Source organism: Rhipicephalus microplus, chromosome X, assembly GCF_043290135.1.
Source record: "Rhipicephalus microplus isolate Deutch F79 chromosome X, USDA_Rmic, whole genome shotgun sequence".
Taxonomy (NCBI): domain Eukaryota; kingdom Metazoa; phylum Arthropoda; class Arachnida; order Ixodida; family Ixodidae; genus Rhipicephalus; species Rhipicephalus microplus.
In genome coordinates, this window is record NC_134710.1 from 12,471,539 (window position 1) to 12,491,527 (window position 19,989).

General features: G+C 42.2%; 2 protein-coding genes across 2 annotated transcripts in view; one reads left to right on the top strand and one right to left on the bottom strand.

Moving 5' to 3' along the window:
• The window catches only part of LOC119175662 (WD repeat-containing protein 11), a 243,095-nt gene extending 241,510 nt beyond the window's left edge, over positions 1–1,585 (bottom strand). Inside the window, exons 1-3 of the mRNA XM_037426591.2 lie at positions 1,262–1,585; positions 1,053–1,122; positions 933–974 (exon numbers count right to left, since the gene is read on the bottom strand). Of these exons, the coding sequence (XP_037282488.2) occupies positions 933–974; positions 1,053–1,122; positions 1,262–1,392 (243 nt within the window). The 5' untranslated portion in view covers positions 1,393–1,585. The remainder of the gene's footprint in view (positions 1–932; positions 975–1,052; positions 1,123–1,261) is intronic.
• Positions 1,586–1,863: 278 nt separating this feature from the next.
• Positions 1,864–19,989, top strand: part of Ide (Insulin degrading metalloproteinase) — a 212,598-nt gene continuing 194,472 nt past the window's right edge. The window contains exons 1-6 of the mRNA XM_037426592.2: positions 1,864–2,155; positions 7,093–7,301; positions 8,027–8,103; positions 8,192–8,218; positions 10,101–10,204; positions 16,468–16,637. Coding sequence (XP_037282489.2) covers positions 2,055–2,155; positions 7,093–7,301; positions 8,027–8,103; positions 8,192–8,218; positions 10,101–10,204; positions 16,468–16,637 — 688 coding nt within the window. The 5' untranslated portion in view covers positions 1,864–2,054. The remainder of the gene's footprint in view (positions 2,156–7,092; positions 7,302–8,026; positions 8,104–8,191; positions 8,219–10,100; positions 10,205–16,467; positions 16,638–19,989) is intronic.

A 19,989-nucleotide genomic window follows, 5' to 3' on the forward strand; every position in this document is an offset into this window, starting at 1 on the left:
GGTTCTCTCAATCAAAAAGCTCAGTTCTCTCTCAATCTATTCTTGATTGATCGATATGTGGGGTTTAACATCCCAAAACCACCATATGATTATGAGAGACACCAAAGTGGAGGGCTCCGGAAATTTCAACAACCTGGGGTTCGTTAACGTGCACCCAAATCTGAGCACACGGGCCTACAGCATTTTCGCTCCATCAAAAATGCAGCCGCTGCAGCCGGGATTTGATTCCTCGGTACTTGGCTGCGAGTCAGCAGCCGAGTACCTTAACCACTAGACCACTGCAACATGACCTGTCAAACTATTTTTTTACACCTCAGTGTGCCCCTTTAGTTGACAGTGAACATTTGTCTTCTAATTGTGTTCATGTCTGCATGCCCGCATCATTTTTTTTCGCTCACTAAAATAGTTGTATCATGTTCCCTGTTCTGAAGCCTTTTGTTCGTGTGTGTAAGTAGCAGTACTGGCAACCCCAAGATATGCCTTTCCACTGAAACAATTCCGTGCTAATATTTTTCTAATTAACGTCTAATAATATGTTTCCACAGGGCACTGAGCAATGGAGCAACAAGGTTTCCCAATGCGGTGAAGCCCCCCTGCTTAACAAATCATTTCGTAGTTAAATATAATGTTCCCGTAGCATCAAAGGCACTTGACAGGGCAGTTATTGTTTGAAATTTTTCAAGGCTACATAGAAAATCACAATGGCATTCTTTCGTACGTACTGATCCGACTAGTGCATAGTTTGACACCACCGTAATCACTGAATAATTAAGATCCTTTACATTATGGTACCACACAGATTATTCTATGAACTAGTGTTCCAGCATTTAAAAAGTGTAGGGATATATAGGAGTGTGTAGGCAAGAAATGCCTCGATCTTTTTCGAACCTGCACATTTCAGCGAAACTTTGTCATATTTCACTAGGCCATACCTTGGTCACATTGTGCTGGTGCTCAGTCAAAGTCTGGAAGACCTGTAAATATTTGCAGGCAACAGTCAGGCCGCGGTGCTATCACAAAATACAATCGTCATTACCAGCTGTCGTGCTCACCTGTGCATACTTTGTGTCGATAACAACTACGTGCTTGTGACAACCATACGCAAGAAGCGACTCGAAATTCCTGAAAGCAAATAATTAGTTCGATCAATCACTTAAAAGTATTGTAAGTGAAATGTGGTAGTTATCCCAAATGACCCAACATCCCTTTTAAGCCGCAAGCAGTGTCCGATCAAAAGATATAAATATTGGCGTGAGCTTACCAGTCAACAGCATCTTTATTTGCAGGTGCTAAGGCACCAGGCAAAATTCTCGAAGAAATCTTTTTAATTACAGGATTAGCTGCGGAATCATCAATGCGCTTCTCTAAAGAGGGGTGCTTTAACGATGACATAGTTCCGTAGGAAAACAAATGAAAAACATGAAATAAAGTATGTGCTTCCTAACCTAGTCAATAACCAAGTTGAAATCTTCAGTGTACAGCTTTAACTACGGCTTGTTCTGTCGCACCGCTGTTCATAATTACTTATTTCGTAATGAAGAAAAGTATATAGAAACTTTGAACTGTTGACTGCTGTTTTAAATTGGATTGGATCGACTGTAAATGCTGCAGAATGGGTGTTTACCATCATGGAGAAAATCTCCGTTTTAACGACCATATAAAAAAAAAACAACTACATAGTAGTGAAGCTGCCATTAGACACCTGTTTTTATTTAAAATTTTATACATGGTGAAAATAAATATTTGATTTACAAACATTCTGGAAACAATTTTTGAAAAGTCACACAATTGACTTTTTTTTTTCAGTCATTCAGCAACACTGAAAGCGTGCGCTTTTTCTTTTTCTACGTGGGTTTAGGATAGGATTTGTCCTGTGCTCTAGGCGTGTTGGCTGTGGTTACTGTGCTATGCAGTGCGTGTACGCTTGCGGTGGGTACATGATCTACTTGTAAAAGCAGACCGGCCGCTGCTTTTAGGCTTCGGCATTTCGACAGTGATAAATGAACGGGAAGCAGGTGGTCGGCCCGTTCTTTCTTTAAGCGGGCTCCCCTGTAATGTTCGTTTGCTGTGGCTGGAGCTTCTTAAGTCGACGCACAGCCAGCGCAGCTTCGCCGTTACGAAGACTCTACAGCAGTTGTGTACTGCGTGAACGGAGGTACAGTGCCACAACTTTTGATAAGCAATGGAATTATTTGAGCTGTAATTTTATACATGTCGCTTCTCTGCCGATTCTAAGTGTCGCGTGATGCATTTTTCATTTGGCTCGACCACTGTTGTGCACTTTCTGTAGCCTGCGCAAGTGTGCTAATCGCAAGAGACTTTTATGTCCTGGTGGGTCAGTACGACAGAAAATGCATCGTGCGATATGGGCGTCGCACGAAGCAATGACCAGTGCCCCTGTGGCAGCTTCGGAGAAGTTCAGGGGCGCGCATTCCGCGATCTGTAGTTTCGCACCACTATTTTCAGTGTTTTTCAACTTAGAAATTAGTAAATCTAACCTTATTAGTTTTATTTTAATCATTTCAGTTGTGACAGGACATGGTGTGATTAGGCGCGTTAAGTTGAAAAAACCCTGAAACACTTTTTGAAGTTTTGTTAACGTTTAGGCTACGGCATCATCAAACCATTCGCACCACAAATTTAGCATGTCATGTACAGGCTGTTTCGCGCTTAGAGGAAATCTCGAAGCGCGTGGCATCGTGATGGGGCCAGCGCTGCAACCACGCGCCGTCAGCAGCTCGCGCTGTGCAGTTTTAGAGCATACTTCAATAATCTTAAGTCGCTGTTTTTCTGGTATACGGGACTTGATAAATCTGGCAAAGAATGTAGTACTGCTCTTTTCAGACAAGAAAAAATGGGAAAACGTATGGCAGACGAGCACCTGTTTAATTCAGCTCAATCTGAATCTTGTGATGCCACGTCCCCATCTTCAATGAATGGGGCATGCTGCCGCGAAACACATCGCTGACACCGTGCATTCACTGCCGTCTAGAATGAGCGCTATCATCACTGCCGCTAGGGACATCAACTTGGAAGCGTCACGAGTGCATTTCGGCGCCAGGAGCTAGACCTTTCTGTTGTGAAATATCAAGAATAAGCTCGTTCAGATGGTTGTTCTATCCTAAATCATTCCTGAATTCATTTCCATTCGTTTTGTTGTGTTAAGCCCGCTCAGTTGCTCAGCAGTCACCACTGAGTGTTTTGTTTTACTTCAAGTCAAATAGAGACCACGCACGGTACATGCTCATTATCGTGTCTTCCTCATCCAAGCTTACTGCAGGGCGCACACAATGAAGAAACATTTGTGAACGCACACAGTGCCACGATGTTTCGGTATAGCCAAGAAGGTATGCGGTCAGATACTGTTTCTTGTCCCATTATCACGAATAAAGGCAGAGGGATCGGTATTGCACAACGTCTAGTGCTGACAAGCATTGAAATTTGAGCAAGTTGGTGATGGAACACCTGAAAAAAAAAAAAAAACTGTGCAGGAGGGGGGGGGGGGGGGGTAGAGGGGCCACGAAGTAGGAAATCAAGCGTGAGTTTGTAGCTTCTTGTTTCTCCGTATTTTATCATGCGGTGCAGACATTTCTGAAAATGATTAGTGCAGAGTATCAGCCTAGTTGCCGCATTAAAAATGATATCCGTGCCCTGGCAAACAATGCGGCTCGCACCTTGCCGTAGCAGACGAGGCGATTCAACTCTACACCTTTGAAGCGACGACTGCGCATGCCTGAGCTTCTGCCGGCGTGCGATTGCAACGCTAGTCGCATCGCGATTCCAGGCACTCAGAGTTTTACCTTAAGTATGAAACAGCCTGTACCAAGGCCACTACAGTCAATACGTGGATAGCAAAATCGTGGCCCACTCAACGGATTTCGGGCTACGGCACTCGTCTGCATTGACTTTCGGTTCGAGATACCGGGCCGTCGTATGGGTATTCTTGCAACGCTTGACTTACCATGCATCAACGATGCCTTGCATAAGCCTGTGCGTGCTACAGAAAACTGGGCAAACTGGAATTGACGTATGAGCTGAACGGCACTCTGAGTTAATTGGTACCGAGCCTGCCTAATGGATTTACCGCAGTAGTAGGTCACTGGCGAGTAGCGTGGCATCGCGGCTGCGTGGGACTCAATGTTTAACATGGCAATTGTTTGCAAACATATTATGCAATCGCTATTGTGCATTGTCCGCAACATAAAGTAGCATCTTCAATGGAACACAAGCATTTAACTTCCCATTAAGTAGCCCTTGTGTCACAGCCATGCTCAGACTCTTACCATGTGCAATTCACTGCACTCAGATATTGCAGATTCCATCAGTGTGATCGAAACAAGGTTATCGAAAAAAATACACACGTATGCTTTTCACAACATCAAGACTGCGGAAATTTGTTGATCAACGCAGTTTAGAAGGTACTGGTTAAGTGCTGGAGAAGTTAACAGAGAGGGGTGAATTGTAGTCGTAACTGCACATTTCATCGCTCTGACCATTTGCTTCGCTGGTTAAGCTCAAGCATGTTGGCGATATGCAGCGCTCCATAAAATACTCTGTAATAGAGCTACATGCAATGCACAAGAAAAACTGCTTTTATTTTGGCTTTGCTGAGGGATAATATACATTAAATACTATCAAAGTGAATTTTAACGTGAAAAAACATCAACGCATTAGGGGATGTGAAGTTCAACTCGCTCCTCGTGAGTTAGCAGCTGATCAACCGTTCATCTTTGCTGTCACTATCAGTGTGTTCACAATCTTCTGTGTCCAGTAAAAAAATTGTCGTCACGATGGTTTCTGTCAACATCACTGCTGAAAGCAATCTGAGGAATTCCCTTCGCCGAATGACTTCGACTATGCCAACACCGTGTCACTAACCACACTTATCTGGGCACGAAGAACATTTCGCCAAAGAACACCTACCACTTTTCACTCTAAAACCCGTTCACAAGCGAATTGCTGGCAGTGTGCTGTGATGTATCAACAAACACACAAAAAAAGTGGCACAGCGTTGGCAATGTTCTTGAGAGCAAGTCATGAGCCCGCGCGCGACTATTCGCATACAATGAGTGTTGTGGGATTCATGCACTACAAAAGCACTGATGATGCTATATGCAAGTAAAACAAGGCAAGTTTCATCTTCAAAGATCTGACGATGACATCTAAGTAACTATGTGGCCCCAGAAAATTTCGGGAAGCTGATATGTGTACACTGCAGGTTATAATCGAAAGTGCGAGTTACCATGTTTTTCACTTCACGACAACTTCACATCTTGCAAAAGTGAATCAGATTTATTGTCTCACGGAAGGTCTTATTTATTAGCTGATGCACGAAATATGCAAAGTGGATAGTGTAGTGTTCGTTTCTTGCTAGTGTGTTGGCGCTGAGGCTACTACAGCCCAACAAAGGAGCATTTGCCTACTGACCATCCTTGAGAGGATGCCCCTGAATTCGGCTCGGCGGCGCGACAGTCTATGGTCTGGCAAGGTTCTATTTGGTGTCGCAGAAGTCAGTTGCCAGATTTGGGGGCTAGTGTTGTCACACTGCCACCGAATCTGGTGGCTATATTTGCTCGTACAGTTCCAGCTTTTCTGTAATGTTTTCTCATTGGCTCTGGCTGTTTTTCAAGTGTACGTGATGTGCTGGTGTCACTGGGGCACCCGTAAGCTACGTGCCACTTCCAGTTTCTTAGTATTTTACCAGTGTTTGTGATGAGCCCATGTCGCCTGGGTCACTGGGGAGCCAGAACGCAAGGTATTCCGTACTTTGGCACCAATGATGTATTGGAATGCTGCCCACGCTCTGTGTGCACTTTTTGCAACACTGTTCAGTTTCTCCAGTAAATTCGTCATGCCCGTATACTTCCCACTTTTGAGACACCCTGGAGTTTGAACACCTAAATTGCCTACTTCCGAGGCACGCTTGAGTCCGATCTGGTTGTTTGGGAATGGAATGTACAGTAAGAAAAGGGGGCTCAAACTTCTGCAACACACAGGGCCGCTAAGTAAAATGGCTGATGTCAATAGACCGCACAGCAGGCACAATAGATGACACATGACACAGTAATCATATGGGAAAGCCCGAACTCCAGGGGCAAATACCCTCAAGTTTGCCAACCGACTTATTTGACACTAAACAGAACCTTGCCATCATACCTTCCGTCTCACCCCTGCTGCATCTCCTCAACTCATGAGACACGCTGGCATAGCAAATGATCGCAGAGCTGCCATCGAGCGTACTCGATTTGAGCTTTGCCTAGTTTAGACCTTTGAGATCACATTCTAACAGGTTGCATGCAGTCTTGGAGTGGAGGCCATCACCCCGTGCACTCGGCAGCACACACGTCATCTAGCAACAGATGAAAATCACAGAGTAGTTCGTATCTGCTCCAACAGTGCCGCCACCCTACCAGTAGATCTACGCATTTCACAACCAATCATATCAGCAGCCTGGGTGACATGATGCTACAAAGGATGTCATGTTCTGAAGGGACTGTTGAAAATGTGTTAGGATGAGCCGGCAGTGACCTGCAGCATTGCGCAGCTTTGAAGTGTTGTAACAAATGACACAGTTTTTCCAGAGAGCTTGAATCGACCTGTAAATTAATAGTCTGACGGTCCAATGTGTTTGTATGAAGTCGTCAAAATCGTTTCAGGGTTCTTTTAAGGAGCTCAAGAGGGCTCTAGCCACAGAGTGCGCTCTGCTAAGCTTAACTGTTAGAAAGTGACTTTCGATGTGCGATTACAGAGTGCGCTCTACGTGCTTCAACCCGTCGACAGTGCATGAGGGCTGGCATGAGGGCTTGTCTCTGCTATGACTTCGGAAGAATGATGTGTTTCCGACTGTCTCCTTCGATGAAGGGCACTCTTCTTCCCTACTCGTTTCTAATGTGGAAGCAATATAACATTTGCCATGTAATGATTTCTTTCCCCCAAAGTCATTGGATCGGCGAAAATCTTGGATCTGACATAAAGTGCTATGCTTTTGCTTTTTGTGTGCCTTCTTCATTCATAATTACAGAGTGTATGAAGCATGTGATGCAATCAATAATTCACTGTACTTGCTAAAGCACCAACCACTGCCTTTTTCAGGTTTTCGCCTATCAGAAAAGCCTCCTCAAAAGTCTTCACTATGCCATCTCTTGATGCTGACCATGGAGCTCGTGTGTATGATCATATCATACAGTCTGAATCGGACAAAAACCTCTACCGAGGTCTTGAGCTTAGCAATGGCATGAAAGTGCTTCTGATAAGTGACCCAACCACAGACAAGTCTGCTGCTGCACTGAATGTCCAAGTGGGTCAGTGGCCCTTGTTTATGTTCTTATGGGGGTTGAATTTTCATTCACTTTTTCTGGTGTTCGGTGGTGCTGCTTTGCTGCCATTATGAACCACCTAGCCTAAAGCTATGTCTTGATTGATATCAATGTTTTACAGAGGCCCGCTCTTAAATATGTCTGTTGTCTGCCTAAAAAATTTCTGGCCATGTCATTCTGTGTATTAATGATGTTTATGATGACATTAATGATAATCAAGTCTCTTTGCTTGAGTAGTTGCATTCCTGTCTTAACATCATCTACTAATAAGGGACCAGGAAGCCAGTTTGCATGTCTGCTTTGCTCTTAATAAGGGACCAGGAAGCCAGTTTGCATGTCTGCTTTGCTCTAGTGTGGCCCAAAGTCGGGTAATGAGGGAATAATGTACAACCTCCTTTAAAGCTTCTAATGTTCACCAGTTAGAACAAAACCCCTTGCTAGGTTTGTTCTCTGTCGAAGCCCTTGATGTCTTCATAAGAAAATTGTGGTGAGTAATTGAAACGATCATCTTTTCAAGTTGACTCTCATATAAGGATGAACCTATGATTGTGAAATTAATGAAACTGAGGTTTTTAGAATATAATTTATCAGTCTAATCTAACCTATTGCTTTACTATGGCGTCCCTTAAAGTTAGTAATTTGTGTATGATGTATTTATATGGAAACATTACTTTTGCAAATGAGCATGACACTCAATGATTGTTATCTAGGCTACATGTCGGACCCTTGGGATCTGCCCGGATTAGCTCACTTCTGTGAGCACATGCTGTTCTTGGGTACAGAAAAGGTGGGCTCAGTTCATTTAATTGAGTGTTTTGTGGGCTTTTGAGGTTTGTTTAAAGTGCATTACATCACTATTATCCTTTTTCTTGCAGTACCCGACTGAAAATGAATACCACAAGGTATGGTGCATCGAAATGGGCTCCTGCATACCATATTTGCACAAATAGAAAATGATGGGGGTCCTATGGGGATTTGGAACAAAACAAGACCTTGTTTACACAAGTTAACTTTTACAATAAGATCACATTGTTGCTTCTTCATTGATGTGCATGTACTGAGGTATTGTTGTGCTCTAAATCTGACATGCCTATTGTCAGAATATTGCTGTTGTTCATCTACAGTTGACTATCAATAAACGGAACCTGAAAGAACCGTGAAAATGTGTTCTATTCAACAGGAGTTCTGTTTATAGAGAGGTACACTGGGTTGCAGCATCCAGGTATGAAACCAATCATATCAAAGGCAGTTGTTCGTTCAAGCAGCAGTTCCATTTACTGAGAGTCTACTGTACTTGGTCACTTTTTGGTTCAGCCTCCTATTTTTCCTGTGAACTGCTTGTTTTTTTGTGAACTTCTGCCTCAGTTATTGGCAGTCTCATAACCATGGCCATTCTCCTCATAGTGCAGGACAGTGCCCCAGATCAACGCTTCCTGTATTTATGAAAGCGTGACCTGCTTCATTAAGTTTAAGGAATGTCAGCCACATCCTCTCACATCTGCAGTGGAACCTTGGTGATATGATTATGACTTGTACGAATTTCGGGGTAATAGGAATTTTTCTGTAGTCACGAGCAAGGCCCATTAGCCTGAAGTGTAAGGAAGTACGGTTGTTGCGAACCATTTTTCACCCACGTGAAATTTGAAGTGATTGTGCACTATCACATATGTGCGGACAGGTGCTGCCCGCGCAGCCGCGGATGGCACCTCAGACTGATTTTTCATGTTTTGTGGTGATAAAAGTTTGGGATGATATGTATATTTTTTGTTCCCCTGTGAGGTTTGTATCACTGAGGTTTTACTGTATTATGCTTATTGATGCTCTGTCTCGCAGTCTTGCTGCTGGAGCCATTTGCAAAAATGAATGCAGTTTATGCTTTCCACAACATTGCATATCATCACATGTTTTAAGTTTCGCCTTATATTCAAAGTGTGGCACACTGTTCTTGCCTGTAATGTGAAGTCATAGTCTTCAGTACCCTTGCAATCATCTTGTGACAAGATGAGCAAGGATCAAGATATGCTGACAATGCATGCACAACAGCCAAATAAAACGGCTGGAGCATTACTGGTGAAGCCTACAATACACTGAAGAAGCCAACATAGTTGAGACGGAGGGTGCTGTGTGTCTAGTTGAGAGTTGCACTGAATTGCTTTGATATTCCCAGCTTGCCATGGTATTCAATGACTTTCACAGTGTGGCCTAATTTTGGGAGGACACAAATAGCCCTGCATATTTTATTATAGGCTGCAAGTCACTTTATATATTTAAACCTAGGCAAAAAGTTCTGATTGGCAACTTTGCATAGAATGGCTCTTGTAATTTCTGCTACACATGCCACAAACAAAATTAGTGCAAACGGTGGCACTTTTCATTGTGCTTTCTGTTACCATGCAACAGTTGCACCATATTTGAAGCACCGATGTGAATGGCAAGCACTTGCTGCAGTAGAAGCTTTGTCTTTGATGCAAGATGGATGTGCATTGCTGTATCTGTAAAAAAAAAAATAATTGGACCACAATAATTGGACTACTTGAACTGTAACCTCAGTGACCCCAGATCATTTTCGCTGCACTAGCCATGCATGAATACAGAGCCTTTTTCTGGAAAGAAGTTTTCTTTTGTGAAGAGCTTAGTTATCAGGTGGTTGAGCTTGCCTTGAGCGCACCAGGCCAGGAACCAAGCAAAAAAAAAGTTGCAATAAATTTGTGCAAGTATGGTAATTTTAACCTTTAAGACTCTTCTAGTGGATGTCCTGCTCTTATCTGATTTCTCTTGTTACAGTACTTGTGCCAACATGCGGGTAGCAGTAATGCATTCACTGCCAGTGACCACACATGTTATTTCTTCGATGTTGCACCTGAAAACTTGGAACCAGTTTTGGATCGGTAAGAGCTCTTGTGTACATACTTTATTATAAGCTCCCCTTCTCTGTTCCCACTTTGCAGTGAATTTGTTATACAGCTGGTAGCATGCTTCTAGTTATAGTTCAAGAACATGTTTATTCCGACGGAGAAGCATTGTTAATTGAATAACATGAGCATCAACAGTAATCTATGAAATTTTTGTTCTCACTGTGCATCTCACTGATGAAAGCTAATGAAAAAAAAGCTGCCTATAGGCAGCTTCACCATTTAGCAGTCCAACGTAATGTATAGCAAGTGGCCAACTGCAAAGAAAAATGGCCAATTAACAAGCAAAAACATTTGATTTGTGCAAAATAAAAGTAATACACAATAGTCTGATAAAGAAAGCATACAAAAATAGGACACCAGGATAAATGGTATTAATTTTCTTCTACAAACATAGATCTAAGTTGTGCTCAGGAGCGATCAAACAAATCAAAACTGCAAACAGTGTAACAATAACAGTAAAGAATAACATAAAAGCTCTATAGTAGTATTCAAACAGGGTTTGAAAACATTCCAATGCTTTTTATGTCTTGTTTTGTAGCAGATTATGAGCTGTTATAATATAGGATTTATGACAGAAGCCTGTATTTGTTGCATTATAGTACTCGGTATGGTAAACATTATGTACATATCATATCAGCAAAACATAAATTTTTTGTAGACTAGAAAATCTAGTTGTACCTCCAGAGAAGTTTGCATTAGGTAACATGTGAATAAAAAAAGGAATTATTAATATTTTAAGTTTTCGAGGTAGAATGTGTCTGATTTGACCGACTATTCGAGTTATTCAAGCTACTTTTGTTGGTGCCAAATTTATCTGAGACTCCCACTACATGTGCGCACTAAATACAATGCCAATGAACTTAATTTGGTCAACAGTATCAACTAGAAGGAAATCGAAAATGATATCTGCATGAGGAGGAATCGGTTTATTTTTGGCACGAAATATAACTGCCTTTATTTTATTTTCGTTAGTCTTATTTATTTGAACGATCACCATTATTGCATTTGAACTAATGTGGCATTAAATTAGAAATAAGGTAGTCAATGTTATTGCTAGAGAAAAATATGGTTGTGTCATCTGCATATATGATAAACGGGGCGTTATTATTAATGTTGACAATGTCATTTTTGTATAGATTGAATAGCAAATACTTCCCTGTAGAACACCACAAAGCAGTGGCAGGACTCGCTATTGCAAGTTATTTATTTGAACAATTGGTCACCAATGGAATTAGCATGAACGTAGTAAATATAACCCACAACCACATATAATAAATATATAACTTACCTAACTAGACCTCATGATTTACGAAGTCTGGAGAAATCAACAAATAAACTAGACCTGTGTGAATAGCAAAAGTTTGGGTGCAAAGCAAATTCAAATGTTGAAGTGTCAGTGCGAAATGAATATTTCTCAATTATTTCTCGATAATTCAAGAAATTCTTTCGGCTAGTTCAAAGCAAATTATGGGGAAAAAGTTTTAGAGGATTCTTAACCATGTTTTCACAAGATACACCAACTTGAAAGTGTTTCTTTTCGCAAGGTTGATGAAACGTGGCATGGTATTTTATAGTTGTCTCATCAAGAGTGATGCAATAAGAGGCAGAGTGGTATTAGTACTTGATTTGGTGCAATCAAAGTGTTGCTGACAAGACTTCATACGTGAAAGGCCACACTATTATTTTGCTGAGCCTCTCTTCCTCTTCCAACTTCTGTGGAAGCCCTACTGATGTGGCAGTCAAGGTGGTGCTCCCTTCGAGTTAGAGGAGTTCCAAATCTGCTTTGTAGATATCAACATACAAGAACATTTGAAATTTTGGATGCTAAAAATCATCAGCGACCTACTTTTGAGACTTCATGTCGAAATTTCAGGTCGGAGATGGCATTAGTTGAGCCCCTACTTGTGCCACATATATCATCTCCATGTTGAAACCAGTTCTTTCTTGAGTCCATACATTTGTGATTGTCGTGGAGCTTAAAAGGCAGCTTTGCCAAAACACGGGAGTGTGATGAGGTGAAGCATAGAAAAAAAAATTGAAAAGATTATTTCAATTCGACGTTCTATTTGCGAGTTCAAACGTAGTGGAATATGAAGGGCAACTTTGCCGCAATAAGAGAATGTGATGAGGTAAAGCATATTTAAAATCGTAAGGGGTCAGTAAGGGGTCAAATCTGCCAATTGGCAGATTTGGGTGCACGTTAAACAACCCCAGGGGGCCGAAATTTCCGAAGCCCTTCACTATGGCGCCCCGCCGTGGTAGTCTAGTGGCTAAGGTACTCGGCTGCTGACCTGCAGGTTGTGGGATTGTATCCCGGCTGCGGCGGCTACATTTCTGATGGAGGCGCAAATGCTGTAGGCCCGTGTGCTCAGATTTGAGTGCACGTTAAAGAACCCTAGGTGGCCGAAATTTCCGGAGCTCTCCACTACGGCGTCTCTCATAACCATATGGTGGTTTTCGGACGTTAAACCTCGCATATCAATCGCTCAATCCACTACAGCGTCTCTCATAATCATATGGTGGTTTTGGGGCGTTAAACCCCACATATCAATCAATCAATCATCAATCAGGTTCAATTCGATGTTGACTGCATTTTTTTTTGTGAAGCTTGAATAGTAAAAATTTTACTGCAAATTGAATCGAATAAGAAATACTGTTGGAAAATGATTCAAAATTTTGGATATTTGCCCATTCCTAAAGTATAATCCAATTACCTACTGTTCTCTTGCTTTCAAATTTTGGTAAATCATATTCTCTCAGGGAAGGCAAAGCTAATTAATTTTGTTAACCTATTTTTCTGGAACCCAAATAATGTGATGATATACTAGAGCTTCTGACAAAAATAGATAGCCTGCATGAATTATTTCTTCTAGATGCTGTGAAAAAAAAAAGTCTAAAGGATACAGGTTGGCATTCATCGAATTAATTTCTATAATGGAATCTTGATGATACAATTATGGTTGCTGCAAATTTTATGAAGATGCAAATTTTAAAATTGCTATGAATAGATTACATTATATAACATACACCGTGATTCGGGTGTTATAAACAGTTTCCCCTTCAACCACGGATGTTATGAACGCGCAATTGACCTCTGCACGCGAGCGGCACAATGCGGCTTGTCTGTGGGAGGAAGGCCTGTTCACACTTTGCCTCGAAAGGAGCGAATGTTGCAAAACTCCCTATAATTTCCCTTGCTTCGCCACCAGAAAAGTCGCCGAAATTTCATTTGCTTCGCCACCAAAAAAGTCGCCGAAAAACGATGCCGAGAAAAAATTGGTCCGAGACGAATCTTGTAACCACATGATAGCGGATTGCCTTTCTACTATGGTTTTGGCTACACCGGCTGCGCTAGGTCTCAAAGCACGTGATGTAAACAACCAGCCTTATATTCAAGATGGCAGCGAAGGCGTCAGCGGGTGTGGTGGCTCACGTCGACGCAGTCACGAATTTCCGCGCAGCACAACAAAGCTCATGACCTTGAAAAAGACGCGTTTATCAAGAGCCTGGTTTGGATTACGATTTCTGCGAACACCGGAAGTAGAAGATGATGCAGCAGCCAAGTTGGCATGCCCTAACGTGTCTCTCTTTTGCGCTGCCGACTGAATTTGTTGCTGCTGCTGCCGGTGCGTTTTCTCGTGTCAATTCTTTTGGGGTTCTTCCTGAAAGAACATTTGTAAAAGTGTGAACTGCTCTTTTTAGTGCTTTGCATGCATAACTAGAACGCAGTGGGGATTAATAAGCTCAGGAATAAATAATGAAGTGGTGAAGATGGTGGCGGTGGCATGTATACGAGGGGCAGAACGAATGTGAACATTTTCGATGGGCACGGACGTGGTTTTGTGGCTGCTCTTGCGTTCTCGCTTTAATTCTCGAATGTAAATTCTCTTGAACTTATTTTTTTCTTATCGTCTTTGTGGTGCGTTTTTCTGGCCGCGTATGTGGCGAAGTGAGTGAATTTTTTCCGCTTTAACTCCCTTTGATGCCAAACATGAACGCGCCTTATAGCGCCAGCAGTATGAGTGAGAAAAGCAAGACACTTTATTGAGAGATGGTGAAAGTAGGAAAGTTCAAAAGAACATCATAGACTTTTTTCAGCAAGAAGTGGGTGGACCCAATAAAGTTATTGTTCATCTTCATATTCAGCTTTAACTTGTTTTTGGTTGATCAGAATTCAGAATGATACGAATATTTTGTGTTCCCTTCGAATTCGTATCACCGAGATTCTACTGTATTCCTCTTTTTACCTTTTTTAATAGCACTGCTTATTTGCATCTTTATTGGAAATCTTGATGCAGTTAAAAGTGTATGGAATATGTTTGCAAAAACTGGTGCGATTGTCTCCAAGAAATTTCACGGGTTTTATTTGAATTTTGTCCATATTACTACTGCTGCTGTTTTTTTTATTTAATCTATCATTGTTGAAATCACTTCCTGCTCTGTGACTGCCTGCAGAAATAAAGTTTTATGACTCCTTATGTTGATATATTGACATGCATCTGCGGGACTTACTAAAGTACTCATCTTTGTAAGAAAAGATTGTTAAAAAGCATCAGCAGATTCCCCCCCCCCCCCCCCCCCCACATACAAGTCTCTTCCTTTAGTTGTATATTTGCTTAGGCTGTTAGGATTATTACCATGATGCAGAGCACGTTAAGCTGTCCAAAGCAGCTTGCTTGGCGTGTTTTTTACATCTACGAAAAACAAGTATTCTTCATGCGATACGTAGGTTCTGTATTAATATACTGTAATTCTTTTTTTTAATTGGTCAGGTCATAAAGATTGTTAATTTGAGAATTTATCCATAGAGCTTGTCCTTTGTTCTCATTTGTTGGTAAAGCTTGTGCATCATCTATGGGCTCCTAATTTTTCTCTTTTGCATATTTAACAGGAAAGTGAAATTTGTTAACATTTTTGTAAATATATTTAAAACTGTCAGTATCATTTAAACTTAGAGTCCTCTACCAGTCCGCCTGTAGTAGCTTCTATCTATATGCGTTAAGAGCCGTATAAGTTAATGGCTTTTTAATAGTAAAAAGAATACTTTAAAAACATCGGCATCTCGCGCTTCCAGTAGTGTAGCTAAAGCATAAGAGAAAGCCTCATTGAATTATAAGTATGCAATCATAGAATTTTGACAACTAATGAAACTTAATACTGTCTAGGAAAACAGGGAGCAGTAGTAAGTTAATGTCATCTTGTAAATTTCATGATGTAAGTAAACATGCACACATGTGTTCATATGTCAGTTTGTTGAACTGGGTACTGTGACTGCAACTTAGAGACTTCAATATATGCTTTAAAAAATGTGCTCCAAAAGGTTAAGTTGCTGCTTCAAAGGGACGTATTTGCTGCTACAGAATGTTTGCTATGACTGCTTTGGTCCATCCACATCATTAGAGTGACTAATCATAGCGGTAACTTCAGAACAAAAATTTCTCTACAACGTTATCATAAGATTGTGATTGTGGCAACCACTCCTGTCAGTGGGTTGTAAGAAAAAGTTGGTTAATATTAATTAATTTGGGAACATTATTCAGTTGTGATTTGTTAAATGCAAACTTGAAAGATGCTAGATGCTACAGGGGGAATTTGGGAAAAAAAAAGTGCCTTACAAAGTGTAGTGGTATTGATTTCAAGTGCATGACAATTTTGAATGAAACAGCCACCCAGCCGCGGTGGTGTATAGGTTATGGTGCTAACTGCTAACCTGAAGGTTTCTGGATTCCTGGCTGCAGTCGCTGCATTTTCGATGAAGGCGAAAATGCGGTAGGCCCGTGTGCTCAGATTTGTTTATACGTTGAAGAACCCCATGTGGTCAAAATTTCTGGAGCCCTCCACTATGTCTCTCATAATCATATAATGGTTTCGGGACTTTAAAGCCCACATATTTATGAGTATTATTATTATTATTTTATTATTATTATAGTGGACTCTTGGTAAACGGAAATCTGTTAAATGGAACTGTTGCCTAATCGGAACAACTGCCTCTGATATGATCAGTTTCATCCCTGCATACTGCACCCCAGTTCACCTCTCAGTAAATGAAACTCCTGTTAAACCGAACACATTTTGTGGTCACTTCTAGTTCCATTTAATGAGAGTCCACTGTATTTTGGAATGAAACTGCCATGTACCTACTCTTAGCTTTCTTATTTAGGGGCCACTAAACCAAGTGGGCCACATCTGGTGCTGTAGCTGATGTAGTGGGATGCTCATGGCGGTTGTTAATGCAGGTTTGCTGCATTCTTTGTGTGCCCGTTGTTCAACGAAGATGCAACTGACCGAGAGGTGAATGCCATTCACTCTGAACATGCCAAGAATATACAGAATGACTCCTGGCGTTTAAAACAACTTGAAATGTCAACTGCAGACCCTCAACATGACTTCTGCAAATTTGGCACAGGTAATGAGGTGTAATCATGTTTTGCATCACTCATTTCATCTTGTTAAAGCATATGTATGGAGTACCTAACAGTGATATAAAGATGAAGATCCATAATAGAACAACACAACCCTTGGCATCAAAAATAATTTTTGTAATTTGACTGAACTGTAGGGGATGACATTATAAAAGATAGGGTGCTAAAAATTGAAACAGTGCAATAAAAGCTTGTTAATTTAAACTCTGTTCATTTGATCTCGCAGTTCATTGCTGGTTTCGGCTCTACCCTGTGTACGCTCCGCCACGGTGGTCTAGTGGCTATGGTACTCGGCTACTGACCCGCAGGTCGCGGGATCAAATCCCGGCTGTGGCGGCTGCATTTCCGATGGAGGCGGAAATGTTGTAGGCCCGTGTACTCAGATTTGGGTGCACGTTAAAGAACCCCAGGTGGTCGAAATTTCTGGAGCCCTCCACTACGGCGTCTCTCATAATCATATGGTGGTTTTGGGACGTTAAACCCCACAAATCAATGAATCAATCTACCCCGTGTACATCTGTGGGAAAAAACACCCGATAATTCAAAGGCGTTTGTATCCACAACGGTTGATTAGAACTAGATGCCCCTGTGTTTATTGTTCTTTGCAGAACAATTTTTTATATATTGTATACATAACCATTGTCAACGTAAGAGATTGTTTTAAATAATTGGCAGTAACAGGCATTCCATTCGTGCGCCAACTACGCCAAAGTGCACCAAATCAGATTTACTGCGTCATCCTTATAATATCAACAGAAATTGTGCCAAAGTAGGATTCGGGAGCGTTTATCACCAGCAGTAGCTACGCCCGCGCATCAAAACGTGCACATTTCTTCTCGATGCCACCTAAGTCACAATCGCGTACACAAAATAATTCTGCTGAATAAACAGTGGTGGCGCATGCGTTCTAAGTAATCCACGATGCTATGTTTGATGCCGGCACTACTTTTGTGCAAGTCCGCTTAATGGCCAAGCGCGCTCTCCGAAGGGGCTCGTGTTGGCTAGTTCAATCTGTAGCATGAAACTGTGGCAGCGATACGTCGTCAGACGTCGCCTGTTATAGGAATACTGCTGATAGCTAGTTTGAAGAGTTGCACAGCAGTAATTAAAGCAATTTTCACTAATAACTACATGCGTGCCACCAGAATGTCTGTCACATGTACTTCTGGACATAGCCCCGCCGCGGTGGTCTAGTGGCTAAGGTACTCGGCTGCTGACCCACAGGTCGCGGGTTCGATTCCCGGCTGCGGCGACTGCATTTCCGATGGAGGCGGAAATGTTGTAGGCCTGTGTGCTCAGATTTGGGTTAAAGAACCCCAGGTGGTCAAAATTTCCGAAGCCCTCCACTACGGCGCCTCTCATAATCAAATGGTGGTTTTGGGACGTTAAACCCCACAAATCAATCAATAAATTCTGGACACAATTTTCCTTGCTTCGCGTTCACAGAAGAACATGTGAACTGTGGGAACACATTGAAATTTTCATTTCATGTACTTTATTCATGTATCTTCATCCAGAAGTGCTATTTCTTAATTACTTCCACCAGCACATTTGCATTTGTAATCACTGTTGCAGTAAAAGCCCCTAAAAACCCCTGCCCTCTTGAACTCGAAATTGCTAAAGTCCGAATTCGAAATTTTTTTGTCCTTTTTCAAAATCTCATCTCATAAATAAAAGTATGCTTCCTTGTCAAAGCAACTGAAGTTCGGTTTTAATACATGCAGCTTTCAGTAGTGAGGCCATCGCTAGTGCCACTGCGAAGGTATAATATGAAGCGGCTACGACTAAAGTCACTGAAAAAACAAAAACAAAAAAAGTAGCGCCAACGGCTCCCCTTTCACCTCGGCCTCTTCTCCCAGCAACCACAGCAGCACATCTTGTGTGTCCACCAGAAAACTACGAACGCGAAAGCACGCAGATACACTAGATGTGCCAGATGCTTGGGCAGCTCTGGCACTGCTTCACCGTATATTCATCGAGCGGCCCTGCGTCGGGTATGCTGAAAAGGTACGCCCGTGGCGTCTGTTCGTGGACCGCACACTCGCGGAAGTGGACAAACAATATGGCATTTGTGATACCTTCACAAAAGCTAGTGTGTCATGCTGCAGATTTTTAGCACTGCCGACTTTACACTGAAACCAGTGGCGCTGCCATCAAGAGCGTCACCGCTGAGCCCGTCTGCACGCAAGCGGTGGGCTATCACATTGAGTATTGCGTACTTGTGGTGATGTTTTAAGGGGCGAAGCTCCTTAAGATGTGGGTCATGCGTCTGCGATGTATGTAGTAGTAGTAGTAGTTGTAGTAGGTAGCCACCCTTTATTTATACCTTGGAATGTCCGCTGGATGGTGGTACTTCTATATAATGAATACATGATGAAAAGATACGATAGCGGTACTTGTAGTGTTCACTAGATGGACGTATGGATGGACAGACAAGCAGACGCACGGATGGACGGATGCACGCACGGACAGGTGGACGAATGAAAAAAAAAGACAGATGCACGGACGAATGCATGCACGAATGGATGCACGCACGACAGGATGGACGCATGGAAGGACGCAAGCATGGACAGATAGATCGATGCATCGAAGGATGAACGAAGACAAGGATGAAAGCAGGGGTGGACAGATGGACGCACGGGTGGGCAGACGAACGAATGCACGGATGAACGCACGGATGAACGCACGAATGAACAGACGGACGCATGGACAAACAAATTCACAGATGGATGGACGCACGGATGGACGGAGGCAAGAATGAACGGACAGACTGACGGACGCTTTGGTCCACTCATAATCATTCACTATGTGGATGTGCTGTGATTTTTTGCCACTGCATGCCACTTGCTTATATACACGTCACATCGTTATATTTAACGTTACTTATCATATTTTTTTTCCTTCTCAAGCACTCTTTCGGTGTATTGCCTACAACCGCAGCGCCTAAATGAGCTCTAATGGAAAGATTAGTTCTCTCCCATATTTACGGCCAGGAGCCATACAGCCCCTCAACTAGCGTCGTTTACTATATGCTATGCATGCGAGAGGAGAGGAGCCTGCACATTGACATGAATGGGGCTACGTTAGTTTTTTTTTTTTTTTTCAGGGACTTTAGCTATGCCTTGTTACACGTTCGCCTGTCCCTTTATGGGTACAATAACTGACAGTTAAAAAAAATTGACATAACAGCATCGCATTCATTACTTTGTGTTTTTTTGGGGGGGGGGGGGGGGAGGCTGCGTCGCTTGAAGGGCAGAGTCCCTGGCGCTCGCTATCTTGAGGCATAATGAGACTGCTCGCAAACATTCTGTTCTACCAACCTCTGCTTTGCGTTTA